Raw genomic sequence first — 19,164 nt, 5'->3', positions numbered from 1 at the left:
TTTTTTTTAAATAATAGTTTGGCCAGGCATGGTGCCTTACATCTGTCATCCCAGCACTCACAATGAGGTAACCTGGTCTGCATAGTGAGTACCAGCAGGCCAGCTTGGGCTACAGAGTGAGATCCTGTCTGTCTGTCCGTCCATCCGTCTGTCCGTCCGTCCGTGTGCGTGTGCGTGTGCGTGTGCGTGTGTGTGTGTGTGTGTGTGTGTGTGTGTGTGTGTCTGTCTGTCTGTCTGTCTGTCTGTCTGTGTCTCTGTCTCTGTCTCTGTCTCTGTCTCTCTCTCTCTCTCTCTCTCTCTCTCACACACACACACACACACACACACTTGGGGTTGCTCTCCTTGGAATTGTTATGTGTGGCTGCTATTATTAAGTGGCACAAATGAAGCTTCCTCAGTCATGAAAGATTTGTTCTGAAACATTTCACCGTGGTCAAAGTATCAGGGAAGACCTATTAGAAATGAGAAATTCTGTATTGGTTCCTCTCCACTATTATTTCAAAAAGGCTATTATTGAGATAGTTAAATTTCTCATCCACTCAGAACAAGCATTTACAAAGTGCAATGAAAATTGATTCCCATATGGTTGGGTCGCATATTGGCTCGCTGACATCAAGGAGACAACTAGAATTGAATTCTCCTGCCACTGCCTCATCTACTACCTGAGCACTAGCTTTCATTAACTATTGTTGCCTTCAAAATCACCTCAAAAAACCTACTAACTGAAACAACAAAGTACAATTATAGCAGACAGAGTTTTGTAGGTTAGCTGGGCTCTGCTAGGCGGTGTGTGCGCGCGCGCGCGTGCGCGTGCGGTTGCGCACTTATGGGCATGTGTTTATGTATATGTATATGTATATGTGTTTATGTGTGTGTGTACATGAATGTGCAGGTGCACATGTGTGTGCACACAGAGGCCAGAGGTCAAGATCTTTTGCTGGAATGTGAAGCCTGCTGAGTAGGCTAGGCTGGCCCATAAGCCCCAGGGATCCGTTTGTCTCTGCCTCCTCATCCTAGAATCATCAGCATGCATGTCTAGATTTTCCCATGGATTCTAGGGCTCAAACTTAGGTTCTCTGCTTGTCCCAGCACCTCACTGACTGAGCCACCCCCCAGCCCTGCCTAGAGGCTCTTGTGTGGTTGTAGTGAGGTATCTGGGGCCAGAGTCATGGACAGGTCTGGTTGAGTGGAACATCATGAAGATTTCTTTACTCAGATGACTGGCACCTCAGCGGTGTTGGCAGAACATCTGGGGGCTGGCTGGGTATTTCCCTCAAAATGAGAAGCCTGTGTGTGGGATCGGCCCGAGCTTTGTCACTGAGCAAAAGGTCTGAGTAGAAGAACTTCCTACATGGCAGCTTGCTTTCCTTCAGCTTGTGTTTCAAAGGCCAAGTTAGAAACTGCAAGGCTTCCTATGAAATCATATTCAACATGGTGGGGGGACCACCCCAGTGTGAGTCAGGCACTGTAGTGCACTCCCTGCAAGGCTGGTTTAGACACCATCCACCATAGCCTCTGAATGAAGAGACTCCTTGACAAGAACAAAACTATGGAGACAAGTCAAAGGGGCCTGTTAGAGGACACTAAGCAAGAGTGAGTCTCTCAGAAACCATTCAATAGGTGGTCTGCAGATCTGTCTAGCCACATGAGTGCCCCCTCATCTCTTCTCCATCCTGAGCGAGGAATTCATTCCCCTTACAAAACAACCAGCATTTATGTACCTGCCACCAGAAAGGGCTTTAAAGTAAATTCCCAGATCAACAATTCAAAGCCCCACTCCCCTCCCAGTCCAGTCTGTCTGTCTGGCCCAGAAGAGGAGGAAGCACCTACAATGTTGACACTGGGTATTTAGGCCAGGGCAGACCTGGCTCACTAAACCTAGAGAGCTGCAGAGATCCCCACCTCTAGACACCTGACATCCCCATGCATGGATATGTATTACATTCAATTCTAGGGCAAGAGAGAAATTGCCAGCAACACCGTTACCCTGGGCGAGACCACAGCTGTATTCAAGCCTGAGTCTGCACTGTCAGCCGTGTATCTACCCAGGGTGGAAGGCATAGCTCACTGATAAAGTCCACACATTCAGTCCTCAGGACCCAAAACCCAACCAAAGCAAAACGTCTCCAAATCCCATCCTCTAAGACATTGGACTTAATGGATTTCCTACAAAATCCAGGAATAATGTTTACAGATTATTAGCAAAGTGACATGGAACAAGTACCCTAGCAGATTTGCCTCAGTCCTCCTTTTACAATATATTCCGTACAGGGTGCTCACAGAACTGCGCCCCCACACCCTCACCTTGACATAGCCTACTGGTTTCCAGATAGCAAACAGATACATTCGTCCAAAGTTTATCAGTTTAACTCTAGGATACCTTCTGTGGTCTAGCCTTTAACCTTGAAACAATGTTAACTAGTAAAATTCTCTTTGCCCTTTGCTGTTGTTTACATGAGATACAAAAACATGATACAAAATTTAAAAGGTGTTTAATGACAAGTCAATTCTGCTTTTCAGATCTAGCCACCAATTTTCAGTCTCTGGAATCATCCACTCTTCTCTTTTGTATTTTTCTGGAATGTATATATTTTTAGGTAGATTTTCTATATTTTAGTATAGTAGACTTCAATTAAATATGATATATTAACACAGAACTTGTGGTGATGTGTTCCTGTTAAAAAGTTGCCTTCCATTAAATCTTAGAATGTCTTGACCTTGACTGAGATTCCAGTGATACACCACAATGTCAAATGTATGCACTGCTGGAGATTGAACCCAGGTCCTAGTGTATGCTGAGTAAGCACTCTGCCTACTGAGTAGTATCCTAGTGCCAGCTCTTCAACTTCTTAAGGCATTGCTTCTAAATCCCAAGCCTAGTTCTTTGGCCTACGGAAAGATTTTGTTCACTGCCAAATGCTATTACAATACATTTCTATGTACGATAAACCCAAATTGGCTTTTCCTCTTACTCTGAGAACTGTGTTGGTACAGCTCTTCCCTTTAGCACATTTTCTGCAATTTAAGTGATTACTCCTCTGTTAGCTCTAATTGTGACGTCTTTGGTCTCTTGATCATCAAAGTAGTTAGTTGAAAGTGAATAAACTCCAGAACTCTCATTTTCTCACCTGTAAATTGGGAGTCCCAGTTCTTGTGTCAAGGAAGACTATAAATGGAGACAGGAAAGAGGCTTGGGTATCAAGGTGTGGTGGGGGAGAAGCGTGCCAGGAGTGCAGGACAGTGGTGGATCACTTATCTAGCTTGCATGAGGCCCTGGGTTCAGTCCCCAGCACCACACACAGAAACAAGGCAACACATTGCTGGGCACAGTGGCACAGGCCTGTAATCACAGCACTAGAAAGATCCAGACTGGAGATCGCCACAAGTTCCAGTCAGTCTGAACCATAGAGTTCCCCAGCCATCCTGCACAGCAAGACCTTGTCTCATATGAAACTTTAAAAGAAAAAAAGTTGATGTTGTGGTGGCATACACTTGTATGTCCAGCACTTGGGGGACTGAGACAGGGTGACTGTGAGTTCTAGGACACCCAGGCTACACAGTGAGTTTCAGGTCAATCTTGTCTATACAGTAGGACCCTGCCCCTCCCCCCCAAAGTGATGGGCTTGAAATGCGGCTCAGTGGTAGAGTGCTTGCTAGTATGCACAAAACTCTAGGTTTGATCCCCAACAGCCCAGAAAACTGGACATGGTGTCAGTGCAACCCCTTAACCTCAGCCTTTGGGAGATAGAGGCAAGAGAATCAGAAGTTCAAGGTCATTCTCAGCTCCACAGTGAATTGGAAGCCAGCCTGAACTACATTAGACTTTAGACTGTCTAGACCAGCGGTTCTCAGCCTTTCTAACGCTGAGACCCTTTAATATGGTTCCTCAACAGGTGACCCCAATCTTAATTTTTTTCATTACTACTTTATAACTGTAATTTTGCTACCGTTATGAATCATAATGTAAATGTCTGATATGCAGGATATCTGATATACCACCCCTGTGAAAGGGTTGGTCATCCTCGGTGTCAAGACCCATGGGTTGAGAAACAAAAACAGAGTGTCAGTGAGAAATCCAGAGAGACTTGTTCAGTGAAAGTAACTGAATTATTCTGGTTACCAAATCAAAGCCAAATAAATTGCTCACTTCCAACCATCTCATTTCCCTGTCAAGGGAGAGATCATTGACTTACAATCCTAACTGGTTGACAACACTTTATTATTTCAAAACTATATGTTCCAAACACAAAGAAGTGATGAGTGTCTGCAGGAATGGCACACTAGTCACCCTGACTTGATCACTGTAGATTAGACATGTATCGCCATCTCACACTCCATAAAATACAACTACCATGTGCTGATAGAGAAATAAGCAATGTAGAGCTGGGGTGTAGCTCAGGTGTAGAGTGCCTAGCAGGCACAAGCCTGGGCTCGATCCTCTGCACTGTAGAAACTTGGTCTGGTGGTAATCCCAGCACTAGGAAGGTAGTAATACCAGCACTAGCAGGAAGGGCAGAAGTTCAGGGTCACCCTTAGTTACACAGTGCGTTCAAGGCAAGCTTGAGCTACATACGACTCTGTCTTTAAAAAGAAAAAAAAATCGATATATTCAAATAATTTAAACCTGTGACATTTTCTGTGGTCTCATCAGCCCTTACCTTCACTTTACATCTTGTTTCAAATGTCTGGAACTATCCTCAGACTTCTGTCACGGTGCCACAAACAAGCCTAAGAGAACCTACTTCATAAATGCTTTCCTGTGTGCATCCTGTATAATCAGCCCGAATTGCCATACACCTGCGAGTTCACAGCATTAATCAACCACATGATTGAATCCTATTTCCGGTTCCCGACCTTTTCAAGATCCAGTTCTCATTTAAAAGCCCTTAGCTATGTAAAAGATTCACCGAGAGACTGAAAGTCAAGCATGAGGCATGAGTGTCTGCAGTTGATGGGATTTGGGGGGTGGGCTGGGGGGTGGAGGATAGTTTCCCTAGGGATGCGAGCTCCAGTGGGATAGAGGATTCTCTCCCTACGTAGTGCACTCTCTCCTTCCGCGTCAACTTTGGAATCGGAAGCAAGTGCCCGCTTCTCTGCAAACCGCTGCCTCCGGAGCTCGGCCGAGTCTACTTGTTCAAGGTCACGGCGGCAGGTGGCGGCCCGGCCCGTTGCCTTCTGCTGGGCTCACGCGCTCGCTCCCGGCACTCCAGGGACACCGGGGGTCCAGCGCCGCGGGGCGGTCCAGCGCGCGTCTGGAAGGTTCGCGGGCGGGGCGGGGCGGGACGGGCCACGCCTCCCGGGCCGCCGTTGGCCGAGGCCGCGCTCCGCCCCGCCGGCGCCGCTCCCCTGCACCGCGGGTCCGGACGCACGGGCAGGCCGGCCTCCGCTGCAGCTGCGCCGCGCTCGCGCTATGCAGCGCCTGGCCATGGACCTGCGGGTGCTGTCCCGGGAGCTGGCGCTCTACCTGGAGCACCAGGTCCGCGTCGGCTTCTTCGGCTCGGGCGTGGGCTTGTCGCTTATCCTGGGCTTCAGCGTCGCCTACGCCTGCTACTACCTGAGCAGCATTGCCAAGGTGAGCCGGGGGCGGGGGCGGCGGAGCGTGGCGGGCCCCGGGGCTGCTCCGAGGGCGCGCGGGCGACACCAGCCGCCTGCCGCGGCTCAGGGTCCTGCCACCAGGTCCTCCCGGCGGCCCGTGCCCCGGACCGGCCAGCCCAGCTGCGGTACTTCGGGGAGGACACCCGGCGCTCAGTTCGCCTGTCCTCCGGGATGCCACTGAGCGCATCTTGGGACTGTTGTGATTGTGGCTTCTGTGCGTCAGTCTCCGGGGAGATGGAATCGGAGGGCTCGCGCGCGGCCTGCGGGTGGGGACACGATAAATCCGCTAGTTGCTGGTTTACGGCCGCCGTAAACTTTGTTCTGGACCCCTCACCGATGCTGCTTCTCCCGGCAGAAACCCCAGTTAGTGACTGGAGGGGAGAGTTTCAGCCGCTTCCTCCAGGACCACTGTCCCGTGGTGACAGAAACCTATTACCCGACGGTATGGTGCTGGGAGAGCCGAGGACAGACACTGCTGAGACCCTTCATCACTGCCAAGCCCCTGGTGCAGTACAGGAAGTAAGTGAATGTCTATTTGAGACATATCTTCCAAATCACAGGTTTTAATTCCCACATCCAGTTCTAAAGTTAGTACATCTGTGGCTAGCAAAATAACAGAACGTAAAGAGAAGAAAATAGGAGGGATGCCCTGCCTGCCCACCCTCCTCCAGCTGCAGGAAACTATCCAGGTGTTGCTCCTTCCAACCTTTTTTTTTTCTTCTTTTTTTTTTCTTCCTTTTTTTTTTTTTTCCTTTTTTCATCCTAATGTAAACAAGCAGAATGGAAGCCCTAGCTTATTTCTGGAATGTGAGAAGAACTTTGTGTTTTTTTGGTGTGTGTGGGGGTACTGTTTTCCAATTTGTCATTTCCAGTTTGTCCTTGAGGACTTAGACACCTTGATGAGATGCACTATTGTCGGGTGGTGAGGATCCTGGCAGAGGAGTTCAGATTTTATGTGTCTCCCCAGACAAGGGCTCATAGTAACAAGCACATGGGTTTTTGAGGACAATGTTTTGAGGTGTTGCTGATGTGGGTGGGGACATCTCTAACCAGGAGATGTAAATGGTGTCTATTACTAATTTCCCTGAGTCATCTGGTCTTTCTGGGGCCCATAGATGCTATGGGACAAGTCATTCAAGAAGCACATTTTGCAGGTACTCAGTGAAGGGCTGCTTCATTGAGTCCGAGTTGTAGCATAGAACAAGTCAGCACCGGATTTACCCAGAATTCCCTGTCGGTATCTGTATGACCTCAGTCAACAGGGGTTAAATGCTAAGTGTTTGAGAGTAATAAGGAAATGATTAAATATATGAAGAGCTCTGTGTGTGATACCAAGGATAAATCCAAGGCCTTGTGCTAGGCAGGGGCTCTACCATACTTACACCCAAATATTTCAAGTTCTTTGAAGTTTATTCTTTTTTAAGTTCATTGTAAAAATAATTTATTGATTCTTTGATAATTTTGTGCATGTATATAATGTGTTTTGACCACATTCACACATACACACCCCAATTACCCTGATTTATCCCCTTCTGAAGTTCATTTTTTACCTATTACCTTTCATTGGAAATATGGTATTAATCTTCATATTTTTGTAATGAAAGTGACTTACAGATATCTATATGTGAATGTGGGATGACCAGGTAATGTCACATCTATAGAATGAAAACACCAATGCAACTTAAAGCACTACTCAGTAATGCCTTTGGAACGGTTGCTTTCAGTGAACTCATTAAAACGGCAGATGGAGGGCAGATCTCACTGGACTGGTCTGATAACAATAACAGTTCGAGCTATGAGGATGCCAGCACCAGACCTACTATCTTGCTGTTGCCTGGCCTCACTGGAACAAGCAAGGAATCCTACATCCTTCATATGATCCGTCTCAGCGAAGAACTAGGATACAGGTATCTGTGAAAGATTATTTCCCACTTTTCACTTAATTCTTACTGACATACAAATATTTCAGGCTGAGTGAGCTTGTGACATACACCTTTAATCCCAGCACTAGAGAAACAGAGGCAGGTAGATCTCTGTGAGTCCAAGGCCAGCTTAATCTTTGTAGAAAGTTCCTGGCCATTAGGGTACATAGAGAGAAACCCCAACACCCCAAGGTGGTGTTGAATGCCTTTAATCCAGAACTTGGGAGGTAGAGGCAGGTGGGTCTCTGAGGAGGCCAACCTCTTCTACAGAGCAAGTTCCAGGACAGTCAGGGCTACAGAGAAACCCTGCCTCAAAAAACATACAAAGATTTTTTTTTCCTTAGGTGTATGTTTCAAATACACACTCACACTCCCTCATGCATAAATTAAGCAATCTCCTAAATTATTACTTAATCCTGATTCCTCTTTGTCTCCATTTCCTAAGTGATCAGCTTGTACAACAAGCTTAGGTAAATGAGCAAATGATATTAGAACCACCTGAGAATTGATCGAGTTCTCTCCCCCACATACACCCACGCCTGAGAAGCAGTGGACCCTGCAAGAGAGAATGCTATTCGGCATAGCAGTTCCACGCTCCTGAGAGTGTACCGAGGGGCTCTCCTGTCACACTTTGAATTTGGGCCTTAGATTTTTTAATCTTATTTGCCTGACTTAGATCCAAGTGTGAAAAATGTTCAGCATTAGCTTGTAGGTCATCCTTAGTTTTCCACAGGCAATCAGTTCTTTTTTTGTCCACCTGAATTTGCAGGTGCACATGGCTAGTGGCCAACTGATACCATAGCATTTTTAAACGACGATTATTCAACTTGGCCACCAGGTACAATTTAATTTTTCCAAGTGACTTGGCAGCTTTACATTTCAGATTCAGCTCTGGAGTCTTAAAGCAGGCTGTTATGAAAGGTGCTGGTTTTGTGTGTTGTCTTTCAGCTGATGGTAATACTGCAGTGGTGCACTCTGCGACTTGTGTTTAGAGTCAACTCTTTTTTCTCAACTGGGAATACTCATTTGTATGACACTTCGTGTAAGGAGGGAAATGTCATAGTAGAAAATTCTGTTTTAACAAGTTAACTCTGGTCTTTTACAGACAAAGCCTCTTATGGCCATAAAATAACATTCTCTCAGAAGCTCAAAGTATTTATTGTAGACTTGGGGTTTACTAAGAAGTAGCAGGAACCCATGATTATTCCATTTTAAACAACATCCACTTAGATTGAAGTTTGTTTCTAATTTACATCTAAAACTTGGTCATGCGAAAATGATGGGATCTATAAAGTCACCCCCCCCCATTCCAGTTTTGAGACAGGATCTCATGTATCCCAGGCTAACCTCAAAGTCACTATGTAGCCAAAATTTAGGGAAGGCTTGTACCTGAAATTATGAGGAGACACAAAGAATATGAAAACCTGTACTTTCTTGGGGACCTTGTGAAGAGAAGGCTGGGCCGGTTTTTTGTCAGCAGCTTACAGAGCTAATCAAGGATGGCCTTGAACTTCTGGTCCTCCTCCTCAACCTCAGAGGAGTTTGTCACTACTCTAGGTTCAGGAGTCCTAGCCCAGGGTTCCATGCACACTAGACTTAGTGTGTTTCAGCCTGAGTGTGACATGTCCTGGGCTGGGTCGGACTGGCCTTGGCAAGGAAGGAGGAGGAAAGAACAGGCTATTGTCAGTAAACTCTTTGTGCCCTTGGGACTTAGTCCCATTTATTTCCAGCTGCCAAGAGTCTGGTCTGGCTGAGGAAATGGCTCAGTCATACAGTGCCTGCCCAGCAAACATGAGACCCTGAGCTCCGATCCTCAGAATCTACATCAAAGTTGAGCCCAGTGACTGGAGAGGTAGCTCAGCAGTTAGAGCACTGACTGCCCTTGCAGAGGACTGGACTTACTCCCTAGCACCCACATGCCAGCTCTCTACTGTGTAGTTCCAGACTCTTCTGACCTCCATGGGGACCAGGCATGCAATATGACGTACATACGTATATGCAAACAAACACACACATAAAATAAAAATAAATAAGTATTTAAAAAAATACTGGACAGTGTGGTATGTGCCTGTCTCCCCAACGCTGGAAATAATGGAGGAAGTCAAGTCCTGAAACTCATAGGCCATCCAGTCTACCCAGATTGATGAGCATCAGGTCCACTTAGAGACCCTTTTCTGAGAAGCTAAAGCAGATAGTGATTGAGGAAAGACCCCTGCATCGACCTTTCTTTCACATACATGCACCCACACGTACCTACCCTCACTAACAAATACATGCAACACACACACACACACACACACACACACACACACACACACACACACGAACACAAAGAAATCTGAGTTTTACAAATAGAGCCTTGAGAGAAAAAAATTTCAAGTCTCTGACCCAAGTCAGAGAGGCTGTATCGGTTCACTTCTGCTGTTTAACAAACCCTCCCAAAGGTTAGCCGTTTAAAACAGCCATTCTGCTCAGTGCAGGGGCTGGCAGTTTGGGTTAAGGTTGCTAAATTCGGTCTTAACTAGAATTGTTTGTGCATATGTGGTTATCTGTCAAGATGGTTGTATGCTTGGGGGCCCTGGGACCACTCAGCTCCGCTGCCATGATGCCTCATCTACCCTCAGGTTCACCCGGGCTGTGCTTTTGGTAGAAGAGAGTTTACTGAATGTAAAAGCAGCTGTCAGTGCCTCTGAGGCCCAAGCTGAGAGCTCCCACAGTGTTACTTCTGCGTTGTTCTGCTGACCAAACCAGGGCAGATAAGATAAGCATCCCTGAGTCCCAGCAGGCCTTGCGGACAATTACAGAAAGGATGGCAGTTTCAAGACCGCTGAAGTAAAATGTAAATCTGGAAGCTTGACAGAAAGCAAAAAGGAGCTTAAACTATTGGGGGTGTGGCTGGGATCTGGCAGGTGGCAGGGCTTGAGGAAGGCTTTGTAATATGGTGGGACAGAGGTGGGACTAGGGTTCCACCTAGACTCTGATGTTGGGACTGCCATTCCCAGAGTGGTCCTAGCAGCTAACAGAATTGCCCCGTCACAGCTCCCTCTCTTATGTCAGCATTCAGTTGGGTTGTGTACAGTGCTGGTATGCACACGGGGAGTCTTTAGAAAATGTTTGTCTTCTTTCTGTCATCTTCTAGTCTGATCAGAGCAGGAACTTTTTATAATTTAGAAGCACAAGGCACACCTCTTCTCCTCTCAGGAGCATGTGGCCGTCCCTGTAATGTCTGTACAGAGGTAAACATCCATGTGACACAAAGGTGTCAGCTCCGCTCACTAACTTGTGTAGAGGACTTGGGGCGTGAGGTCTGTCAGGTCAGCAGGGATCTGATGCTTCTGGTAAGATACAGAGTCATGAGAGAGAATCTAACTCCAGCCTGTGGATGGATGAAACCAAAGGATTTGTGGTCAATGTAAACACATTTTCTACTTATTCAAAATCAGTGATTGATAGGAAGGAAAGTGGGGCAAAGTCTAGGTAAGATAATTATGAGTAAAGGTGTTCTAACTAGGTCAAAGGTACTTTAGACTTGGATAGAGAATTTTCGACCTGCTTACAGTGACCATCTTCACAGCACTATGGTTGCAAAATGTCCTCTTGGAGGAGACTTCTGTTGAACCAGAAAAATTCTTTCCAATTTTATCAGTCTGTTGAGACAAATGTTTCCTAGAGGGTACATGAAGTAAGAAAGGTCTCAAGGCCACAAGTAAGTTTAGAAGTATCCCATGGAAACCAAAAGACTAGGAAAAGGGCAGTTGTGGTGATATATTGTGTACCTTAATAAATTTGCCTGAAGATCAGAGAACAGAACAAGCCACTAGATTAAACATAGAGGTCAGGCAGTGGTGGCACACACCTTTAATCCTAGCACTCAGGAGTCAGAGATCTGTCTGGATCAGGGTAGTTCAAAACCACCCTGAACTACATGAGATTGACTCAGTCTAGAGGAGAAACAGAGCCAGGCAGTGGTGGCACACACCTTTAATCCCAGTACTTGGGAATCACAGGCCTTTAATCCCAGTACTTGGGAATCACAGGCCTTTAATCCCAGTACTTGGGAGTCACACACCTTTAATCCTAGCACTAGGAAAGTTAAGACAGGAAATGATAGGGGTTGGCAGAGAAGGGTATATAAGGTGTGAGGAGACAGGAACTAAAGTTTTTCAGTTAAGGAATCCCAGAGGTAAGAGGTGGCTTGTTCTTTTGTATCTGATCTTTTATTATTTACCGCAATTTCTAGCTCCAGTTTTTTTTTTATTTTTATTAAAAGACCAATTAGAATTTGCATTGCAGGTAGTTCCCTCTAATAACAAAAAGCCCTTTTTCTTTGAGACAGGGTCTCACTTCATAGCCCAGGCTAGCCTAGAACTCAGTATGTTGCTGAGGCTGCCTCAGTTGCCCAAGTGCTACAAGTGCTGGTGGTGGCAGTGGCTGCTGCTGCTTCTCCTCCTCCTCCTCCTCCACCACCAACATCTAAGTTTTTTTTTATTTATATTTCATGTGTGTTTGTGTTTACCTGCATGTATGTCTGTGTGAGGGTGTCAGATCCCCTGAAACTGGAGTTAACAGATGGTTTTGAGCCGAGTCAAACCTGGGTCCTCTGGAAGAGCAGGCAGTGCTCATAACTGCTGAGCCTTCTCTCCAGCTCCCATGCTGGCTTCTTTAAAAATCTCAGTTCAGGAGCTGGGGAAATGGCTATAATGATAAAGACCTGAGTTGGGAACCTTCAGGACCATGTTTAGAAACAAACATTCAGATGCCACAGGTGTATAGCACAGGTGTCTGTAATCCTATTACTCCCCCCAGGACATGGGAGTAGAGACAGGAGAGCCCCAGGAGATCATGGGCCAGCTAGCCTGGCCTACAGAGCAGAAAAAAGTGACTCAGAGACCCAGTGTCACACAAAGCAGAACTTGAAGACTGACACCAGAGGTTGTCCTTTGGCCTCCACGTGCACGCACACACACACACACACACACACACACACACACACACACACACACACATAAAATCTCTATTTGTGACATACGTGACTATAGTCTGTCTGCTCAGGAGGTTGAGGCAGGAGGATCACTTGAGCCCAGGAATTTGGGGCCCATCCTGAGCAACATAATGAAACATTCATCAAGAAAATGAAGTTTTTTAAAAGCATAATAAAAGAAACCTACATGTAGTAGCATGGCCTAATAGGTAGTATGTTGTAGCTGAATAATATCCTGTTTTCTTAAATCTTTTTCCCATCTCTGAGTTGATTTCCTGAACTAAAACACAAACAAGGGGAAAACAGTGATTCTGACTGGATCTGGATCAGCTTTTACCTCAGCCTTTTCAGTCCTTTATCATTGTTCTCCACCCCCATATAATACTGAAGAGTGACCCGTCCAGAATTATGTAATAACAAGCTCGTGGAAATCTAGGCCGATCATTAAGTATTTTGGTGCTGTGCAGTAGCTTATACTCCCCAGGCACCTGTCGTCTAGTTGAGGTGACAGCACATGCAGGAACTGAAGTGTGCATTCTGCAGGCCCAGAACTGGGTGTGAGTGGCAAAAACCCAGACTAACAATGGCCCCAGCAAAATCCAAGTTGGGCTGTGGGGTATCTCAGTGTTGGAGCACTTGGCTTAGCGTATATGAGGCCCTGGGATGGATCCTCAGCCCCAGAGGGGTAAAAGTAAGGCACAGATACCTTTGTCCTGAAAGTTCAGGAGGCAGTGACAACTTGTCTGGTCTACATCACTACTCAGAGCCCAGGCACACTGTGTGTGTGTGCGCGCGCTCGTGTGCGTGCATGTGCGTGTGCGCACATAAGCATGCATTACACATGTTCCCCAAGCCAGGCTTTGTTGTTGTTTGAATTTGTTTTTGTTGTTATTGTTTTTGTTGTTGTTTTATTGGAATTTTTTGTGAGGCGCCGATGAACACTTTAACTCTATGGCATGTATACATATGATGTACATATGTGTAGATTCAAATGTGCTCACCCATGTGTGCACATGTGAAAGCTGGAAGCTGATGTAGGGTGTTTTTCTCTGTCACTCTCCATCTCTTCTTTTTTTTTTTTTTTTTTTTTTTTTTACGGGGATGGGCAGGGTCTCTCCCTGAACCTGGAGCTGACCATTTTGTGGAGACTGGCTTGGTGATCAAGCCTCCAACCCCACCTGTCTCTTTCTCTCTGTGTCACTGGGGTTGCACATGTTTTCTGCTGTGCCTGGCTTTTACATGGGACCTGAACCCAGGGCCTCAGGCTTGCACTGCTGACTTCACCCGCTGAGCCGCTGAGCCGACTCCCAGCCTCATCATTTCAGCTGCAGGACCCAAGAAAATAAAAGGAAAGCAGAAAGCACACTCTCATACACACCTAAGGATGCACACCTAAGAGGCTGAGGGCTGAATTTAGGGGTAGTGTGTTTGCCTAGCATGTGTGAGCCCTGGATTTGATCCCCCAAAATGGACTGTTATTATTTCATACGATGTCCTGGGGTGGCCAGTGCAGAAGCTGAACATACACTTGATAGGTCTGACGTGACAAGGAGAGATGGGAAACGGAGTGAGAAGAAAGGGGGCATCTGTTTAAATTTTGTTGAGAATTTTTCAACATTAAGACTTAAGTTTTGAAACATGTTTCACTACTTTTTTTTCCTACTTAGAGAAAGCACTGTTTTGTTATGTGGTCTGACAGGACAATGGCCTTTTATTCCCTGCAGAACCCACTTATTGGCAACAAGGAGAGAGAGTCACTTGGGAAATGGTTTAAATAGGTTAAATATTTGACTACTTTCAAGTGTATCTTCACTTTTCTGTTTGGGGTTTTATTTAGGGGTGTGGTAAGCATGATATCACAGGTTTCAATGATGTAACATTTCCAGCATCATTAGAGGTACCTTGTACAATCTTCAGATGCCCCCAAGGGAGGAAGAAGGAGGAAAACTGAACTAAGGAAAATGGAGCTGTGGAAATAAGAGTTTGTTCTGATTGCCTCCCCCATTTTATATTAGAAATTATTTTAAGTTATCAGAAACTTGATAATTCATTGATAATTCATTTTTTGTAAAAAAAAAAAAAAAACTAACTTTTTTTTTCTTTTTCTTTTTTTTTTCTCTTTTTTGTTTTTATTTTTAGACAGGGTTTCTCTGTGTAGCTTTGGTGCTTTTCCCTGGAACTCACTCTGTAGACCAGGCTGGCCTCGAACTTACGGAGATCCGCCTGCCTCTGCCTCCCAAGTGCTGGGATTAAAAGCATGTGCCGCCGCCACCACCATCTGGCAAAAAATAACATTTTTTAAGTGTGAAAAAATAAGGTAATTATAACTTATTGTTCTTGAGACTAGCTAGATTAAGGATATTAGAAAACACTGATGAAAAGTTTAGATTGTGTAATGATAGACTAGAAAGCTAATTATAATGGATACTGACAGATGATCCCATTGTGAGATCATCTGCTGTCAAATACACATCAGAGATTAAGGTGTGTCCTAGTGGCCAAGTACTTGCCTAGCATGCCCAAGGCTTTGCTTTCATCTCCAACACATGCACACACAGAAGCAAAAACAAAAGTAACCTTAATCCTTTCAGGGTCAGAGCTTTATTTATTTATTTTTTATTTTTATTTTTTTTTCGAGACAGGGTTTCTCTGTGTAGCTTTGCGCCTTTCCAGGAACTCACTTGGTAGCCCAGGCTGGCCTCGAACTCACAGAGATCTGCCTGGCTCTGCCTCTGCCTCTGCCTCTGCCTCCCGAGTGCTGGGATTAAAGGCGTGCGCCACCACCGCCCAGCTAGAGCTTTATTATAAGAGTTGTCATGCCCATCAGATACACTCTGTGCTCAGAACTCCCATCTTCTTTGGAAAGAGAGACTTGAATGTTAGCTTAGATAACAAAGGCGGAACAGTGAGCTTGGTTGGGGGATCTTTGAGTGGAGTCTGTGGAGTTCAGCTTCTGGCTGGGTTACAAACTCCATATGCTGACAGGAACATCTTATTCTGATCTACCTGCTCTTCCAGTCTCCTTTGCAGAGGGGATACCTTCCACCTCCTAGAATTATGAGACTCACATGTAGTCTATGTAAAGAACATTGACTGGTCCCTCACCAAGAACAAACATTTAGAAAGTATTGTTCTTGGAGTCTTTGGGAATGAATGAGGGCCATTGTCTGGCTTCTGGAAGAGCCTAGTCATTCTAGAAGGGCCAGATAGAAATAAGGTGCACTGGGCAGCCTATTGCCCAAAGAAACCTTTCCAAGCAAGCCTAGAGTAGCATGCCTGGCAGGCAGTGAGTGAGCCAAAGGAGAGGACGTGCCTTGCTGAGACGGGGCAGCTGCTGGCTGCCTTATCAACCTACTATCCACACTTCTTGCTGTGTCTTGAGATGGTTCTTTTACCTATGAGCACTCAGCTAATTTGACTACATATTTAGTTGACAAAATATATGTAAAAAGAATAGAGGCCTGGACTGGAATGCAAGTGAGTCAGGTAAAACGTGAGAACATTAGAAAGCTGCTGAGTGAATTTCAAGTCAAAGGTGACTGGACTGAAAAGAGAATTCCAATAAAACAGTATGAGATGGCCTTTGAACGAGCAGTCTTTTTGTTTGTATGTTTCTTAGGGGTGGGTGTGTTTGGTTGTTTTTTGAGACAGGGTTTCTCTGTGTAGCCCTGGCTGTCTTGGAACTTGCTCTGCAGACCACGCTGGCCTGGAACTCAACAGAGATCCCCCTGCCTCTGCCTTCTGTGTGCTACAACTGATGAAAGAGCAGTCTTGATGATAGCTGTGTTTAAGGTTTTCTCTTTCCTCACATGCAGGAAGTGTTTGACACTTTCATCCATGCAGCCACTGGTTTAAAAAAAATACCGTGTCTAAAAATTAAACTGTATTCTCAAAATAGTAACTGGCTGTTCTGGTTTTTAGAGCCATGGGGCCACTAAGGCTTAACTCCCATCAAAGATAACCAGAATTGCTACTTTGACTTGTGGCAATTAAATGTAGCCCTTGAGGGGAGGGGACAGAGAAGTGGTGAGTTGAATAAGAGTTCCAAAATGCAGTTAGAGAAAAATAAGTCCTGCTGTTCTGTAGCTCCGGTGGGGGGATGGATACGTGTAGTTCACAGCAATAGCTTCTATGTCTTTTAAACAACTAGATGAGACCCCTGGAAAGGCTCCAACACAAAGAAATGGTGAAAGTCAGGAACTAGAAGCACTTAATTACCTTGAATTGATGATTCGTATTGGATACATGCATTGAATTATCATGCAGGATCATCTGCTGATTTGTACAGTCATGTCAATTGGAAATGAAAATTTCAAATTAGCTTTGTTGGTTGATTGCCAGTAATAGATTCCCTACTATGTGCTATATATAATCTTATTTCATATACAACTAATTCCAAGACATGTTTTGTTTGAACCAGGGTCTCAATTATGTAGGCCATGCTGTCTTAAGATTCATCATATAGCCCAGGATGGCCTTGAATTCACCAAGCTACATTAATGATGTGGTAATAGTTTAACTTAGATTATATGGCTAGTATGTAACAAGATCAAATTGAACTTCACAGCTTTGCTACAGATAATTGTGTGGTTTCTATTAGGCTGTTTAGAATGTTATTAGTTCTTGATGAGCCCTAACAACTTCATTTTTTGATACAGGGTGTTATGTAGCCCAGGCTGACCTTGAGTTCGGCCTTGGATTCCTGATGCCCCTCACTTTCACCTTCCACATTCTGGCATTATCAGTATGAACCACCAAATGAAACTCCTTTGATAACTTTTTATACCCTTGGATGTCTAGGTGCTCAGTTCATGACAAGTAACTCTTCAAATGCCATAAATATTGTTTACCAAGACAATGTAGGGCTGGAGAGATGATTCAGGTGTGAGTTCTTCCAGAAGACCCCAGTTCAGTTCTGAGCACCCATGTCAGGCAGCTCCCATTGTAGGTGGCAAAAGAAGTTATAACGAGAAATGCAGGTGTTTCAACAGAAATGAATCCAGGGTCACGGTAATCTCAGGCATCCGGAGCGGCTTACTCCTGCCTGGCTCTTTTATTTCACTTACACTCAGGGAGCCCTTTCCTCCGTCTTTGCTTTAATTCCTGGAACCTCTTCTGCGCCTCCTTTTGTTTCTCCTTGGAAGCCTTGTCTTCATCATCCTGCTCCTTGGCCTGCTTCTTGAACATCTCAGGGGCTTACCTTTGTAATCTGACAGAGCACCTGTTGTCCCTTCACTGAGCCTAAGTCAGACACCTGATAGGTCATTTTTAATTTCATGTCACAGAGTATATAATTAACTCATATTATTATGACTACTCTGGGTTTCGTTTGCTTATTGTCTGCATGATGCTTTTGCATTGTTTAACTTTCAAAGTGTCTCTATTTTAAACTTAATAGCATATATAGTAGACTGTAATTTCAACACTTGGGAGGTAGAAGCAGGAGATTTAGAAGTTCTACAATGTAGGATTGTCCTCAGCTACACAGTGATTTCAGTTTACAAGAGACTATCTCAGAAACTGTAAACTCAAGCCAGGCATGGTGGTGCACATCTTTAATCCCAGCATTTTGGAGGCAGAGGCAGGCTGGTCTATGAGTTCAAGAACAGCCTGGTCTATACAAAGAATTCCAGGACTACAGCACTACATAGAAACCCTGACTCAAAAAACAAAGCAAGCAAAAGCCCACGAACTATATATATGGACCTTGTTTTATCTAGCCTAACAGTTTCTGCTTTTTTAATTAGAATTTTTAGTCCTTTTGTATTTAATGCAATTAATGTTATGGTAGATTTAAGGTATAACATTTATAATTCAGTTTCTATCTTTTAAATTCCTATTACTTCCCCCTTTCTCTAATCTATAAATGTACATATTTTATCAAATTTGAAAAGCTTTGGGATATTAGTTCTTCCATTTTTCTTCATTCCTCCTGTCTTTTTCTGGAGTTTCAATTACATTTGTAGCAGGTATGTGGATACTGTTTGGTTTTTGTTTGTTTCTTTGTAGATAAGATCTCACTGTGTAGCCCTAGCTGGCCTGGAAATTGCTGTGTTGGCCAGGATAACCTGGCCTGAACTCACAGATATGCTGGCAGCCTCTACCTCCTGAGAGCTAGGTCATGTACCAGCACACCTGCCTCTTTTTATATTGAACGACTGAGGTTCTGTTTGTTATGATACCAGGGAAATGAACTTGGCCTTGTGCTTGCCAAGTACTCACTTAGCTATATCCTCAGCCTCTTGGAATTTCCATTTTTAAAAGATTTAGTTATCTTTATTTTGTATGTATGTCTATGCACTGTGTGTATGCCTGAGGAGGCCAGAAGATGGCTTCAGATATCCCAGAACTATAGTTACAGACAGCGGTTGGGCGCTAGGAACTGAACCCAGGTCCTCTGAAAGAGCAGCCAGTGTTGTTAACTGCTGAGCCTCATGAACTTCTGTTTCTGTAGTTGCTGTTCCTCTGCTGTGGTTTTCTTTTTTAATTCTTCACACACACACACACACACACACACACACACACACACACACACACACACACACCAAGTGTTCTAAGTTAGCTTTGATTCTACTATCCAGCCCACACCAGAGACAATTGTCTTATTTCTTGAATGTGGGTTATGTTTTCCCATTTTTTTTATGGTTCACTAATTTTGAGTTGTGT

The 19,164-nt window shown here is 44.8% G+C and overlaps 1 protein-coding gene across 3 annotated transcripts in view; it reads left to right on the top strand.

Annotated features, from left to right (window-relative positions):
- Window positions 1-5,308: 5,308 nt before the first annotated feature.
- Window positions 5,309-19,164, top strand: part of Abhd3 (abhydrolase domain containing 3, phospholipase) — a 44,921-nt gene continuing 31,065 nt past the window's right edge. The window contains exons 1-3 of one of the 3 annotated variants that reach the window (XM_076554717.1): window positions 5,309-5,572; window positions 5,951-6,114; window positions 7,320-7,502. In XM_076554717.1, coding sequence (XP_076410832.1) covers window positions 5,411-5,572; window positions 5,951-6,114; window positions 7,320-7,502 — 509 coding nt within the window. In that variant the 5' untranslated portion in view covers window positions 5,309-5,410. The remainder of the gene's footprint in view (window positions 5,573-5,950; window positions 6,115-7,319; window positions 7,503-19,164) is intronic. The other 2 variants (XM_076554718.1, XM_076554719.1) reach the window with 2 other exon arrangements.

This window comes from Peromyscus maniculatus, chromosome 19 (assembly GCF_049852395.1).
Source record: "Peromyscus maniculatus bairdii isolate BWxNUB_F1_BW_parent chromosome 19, HU_Pman_BW_mat_3.1, whole genome shotgun sequence".
Taxonomy (NCBI): Eukaryota; Metazoa; Chordata; class Mammalia; order Rodentia; family Cricetidae; genus Peromyscus; species Peromyscus maniculatus.
This window is presented reverse-complemented; position numbering and strand designations above follow the sequence as displayed.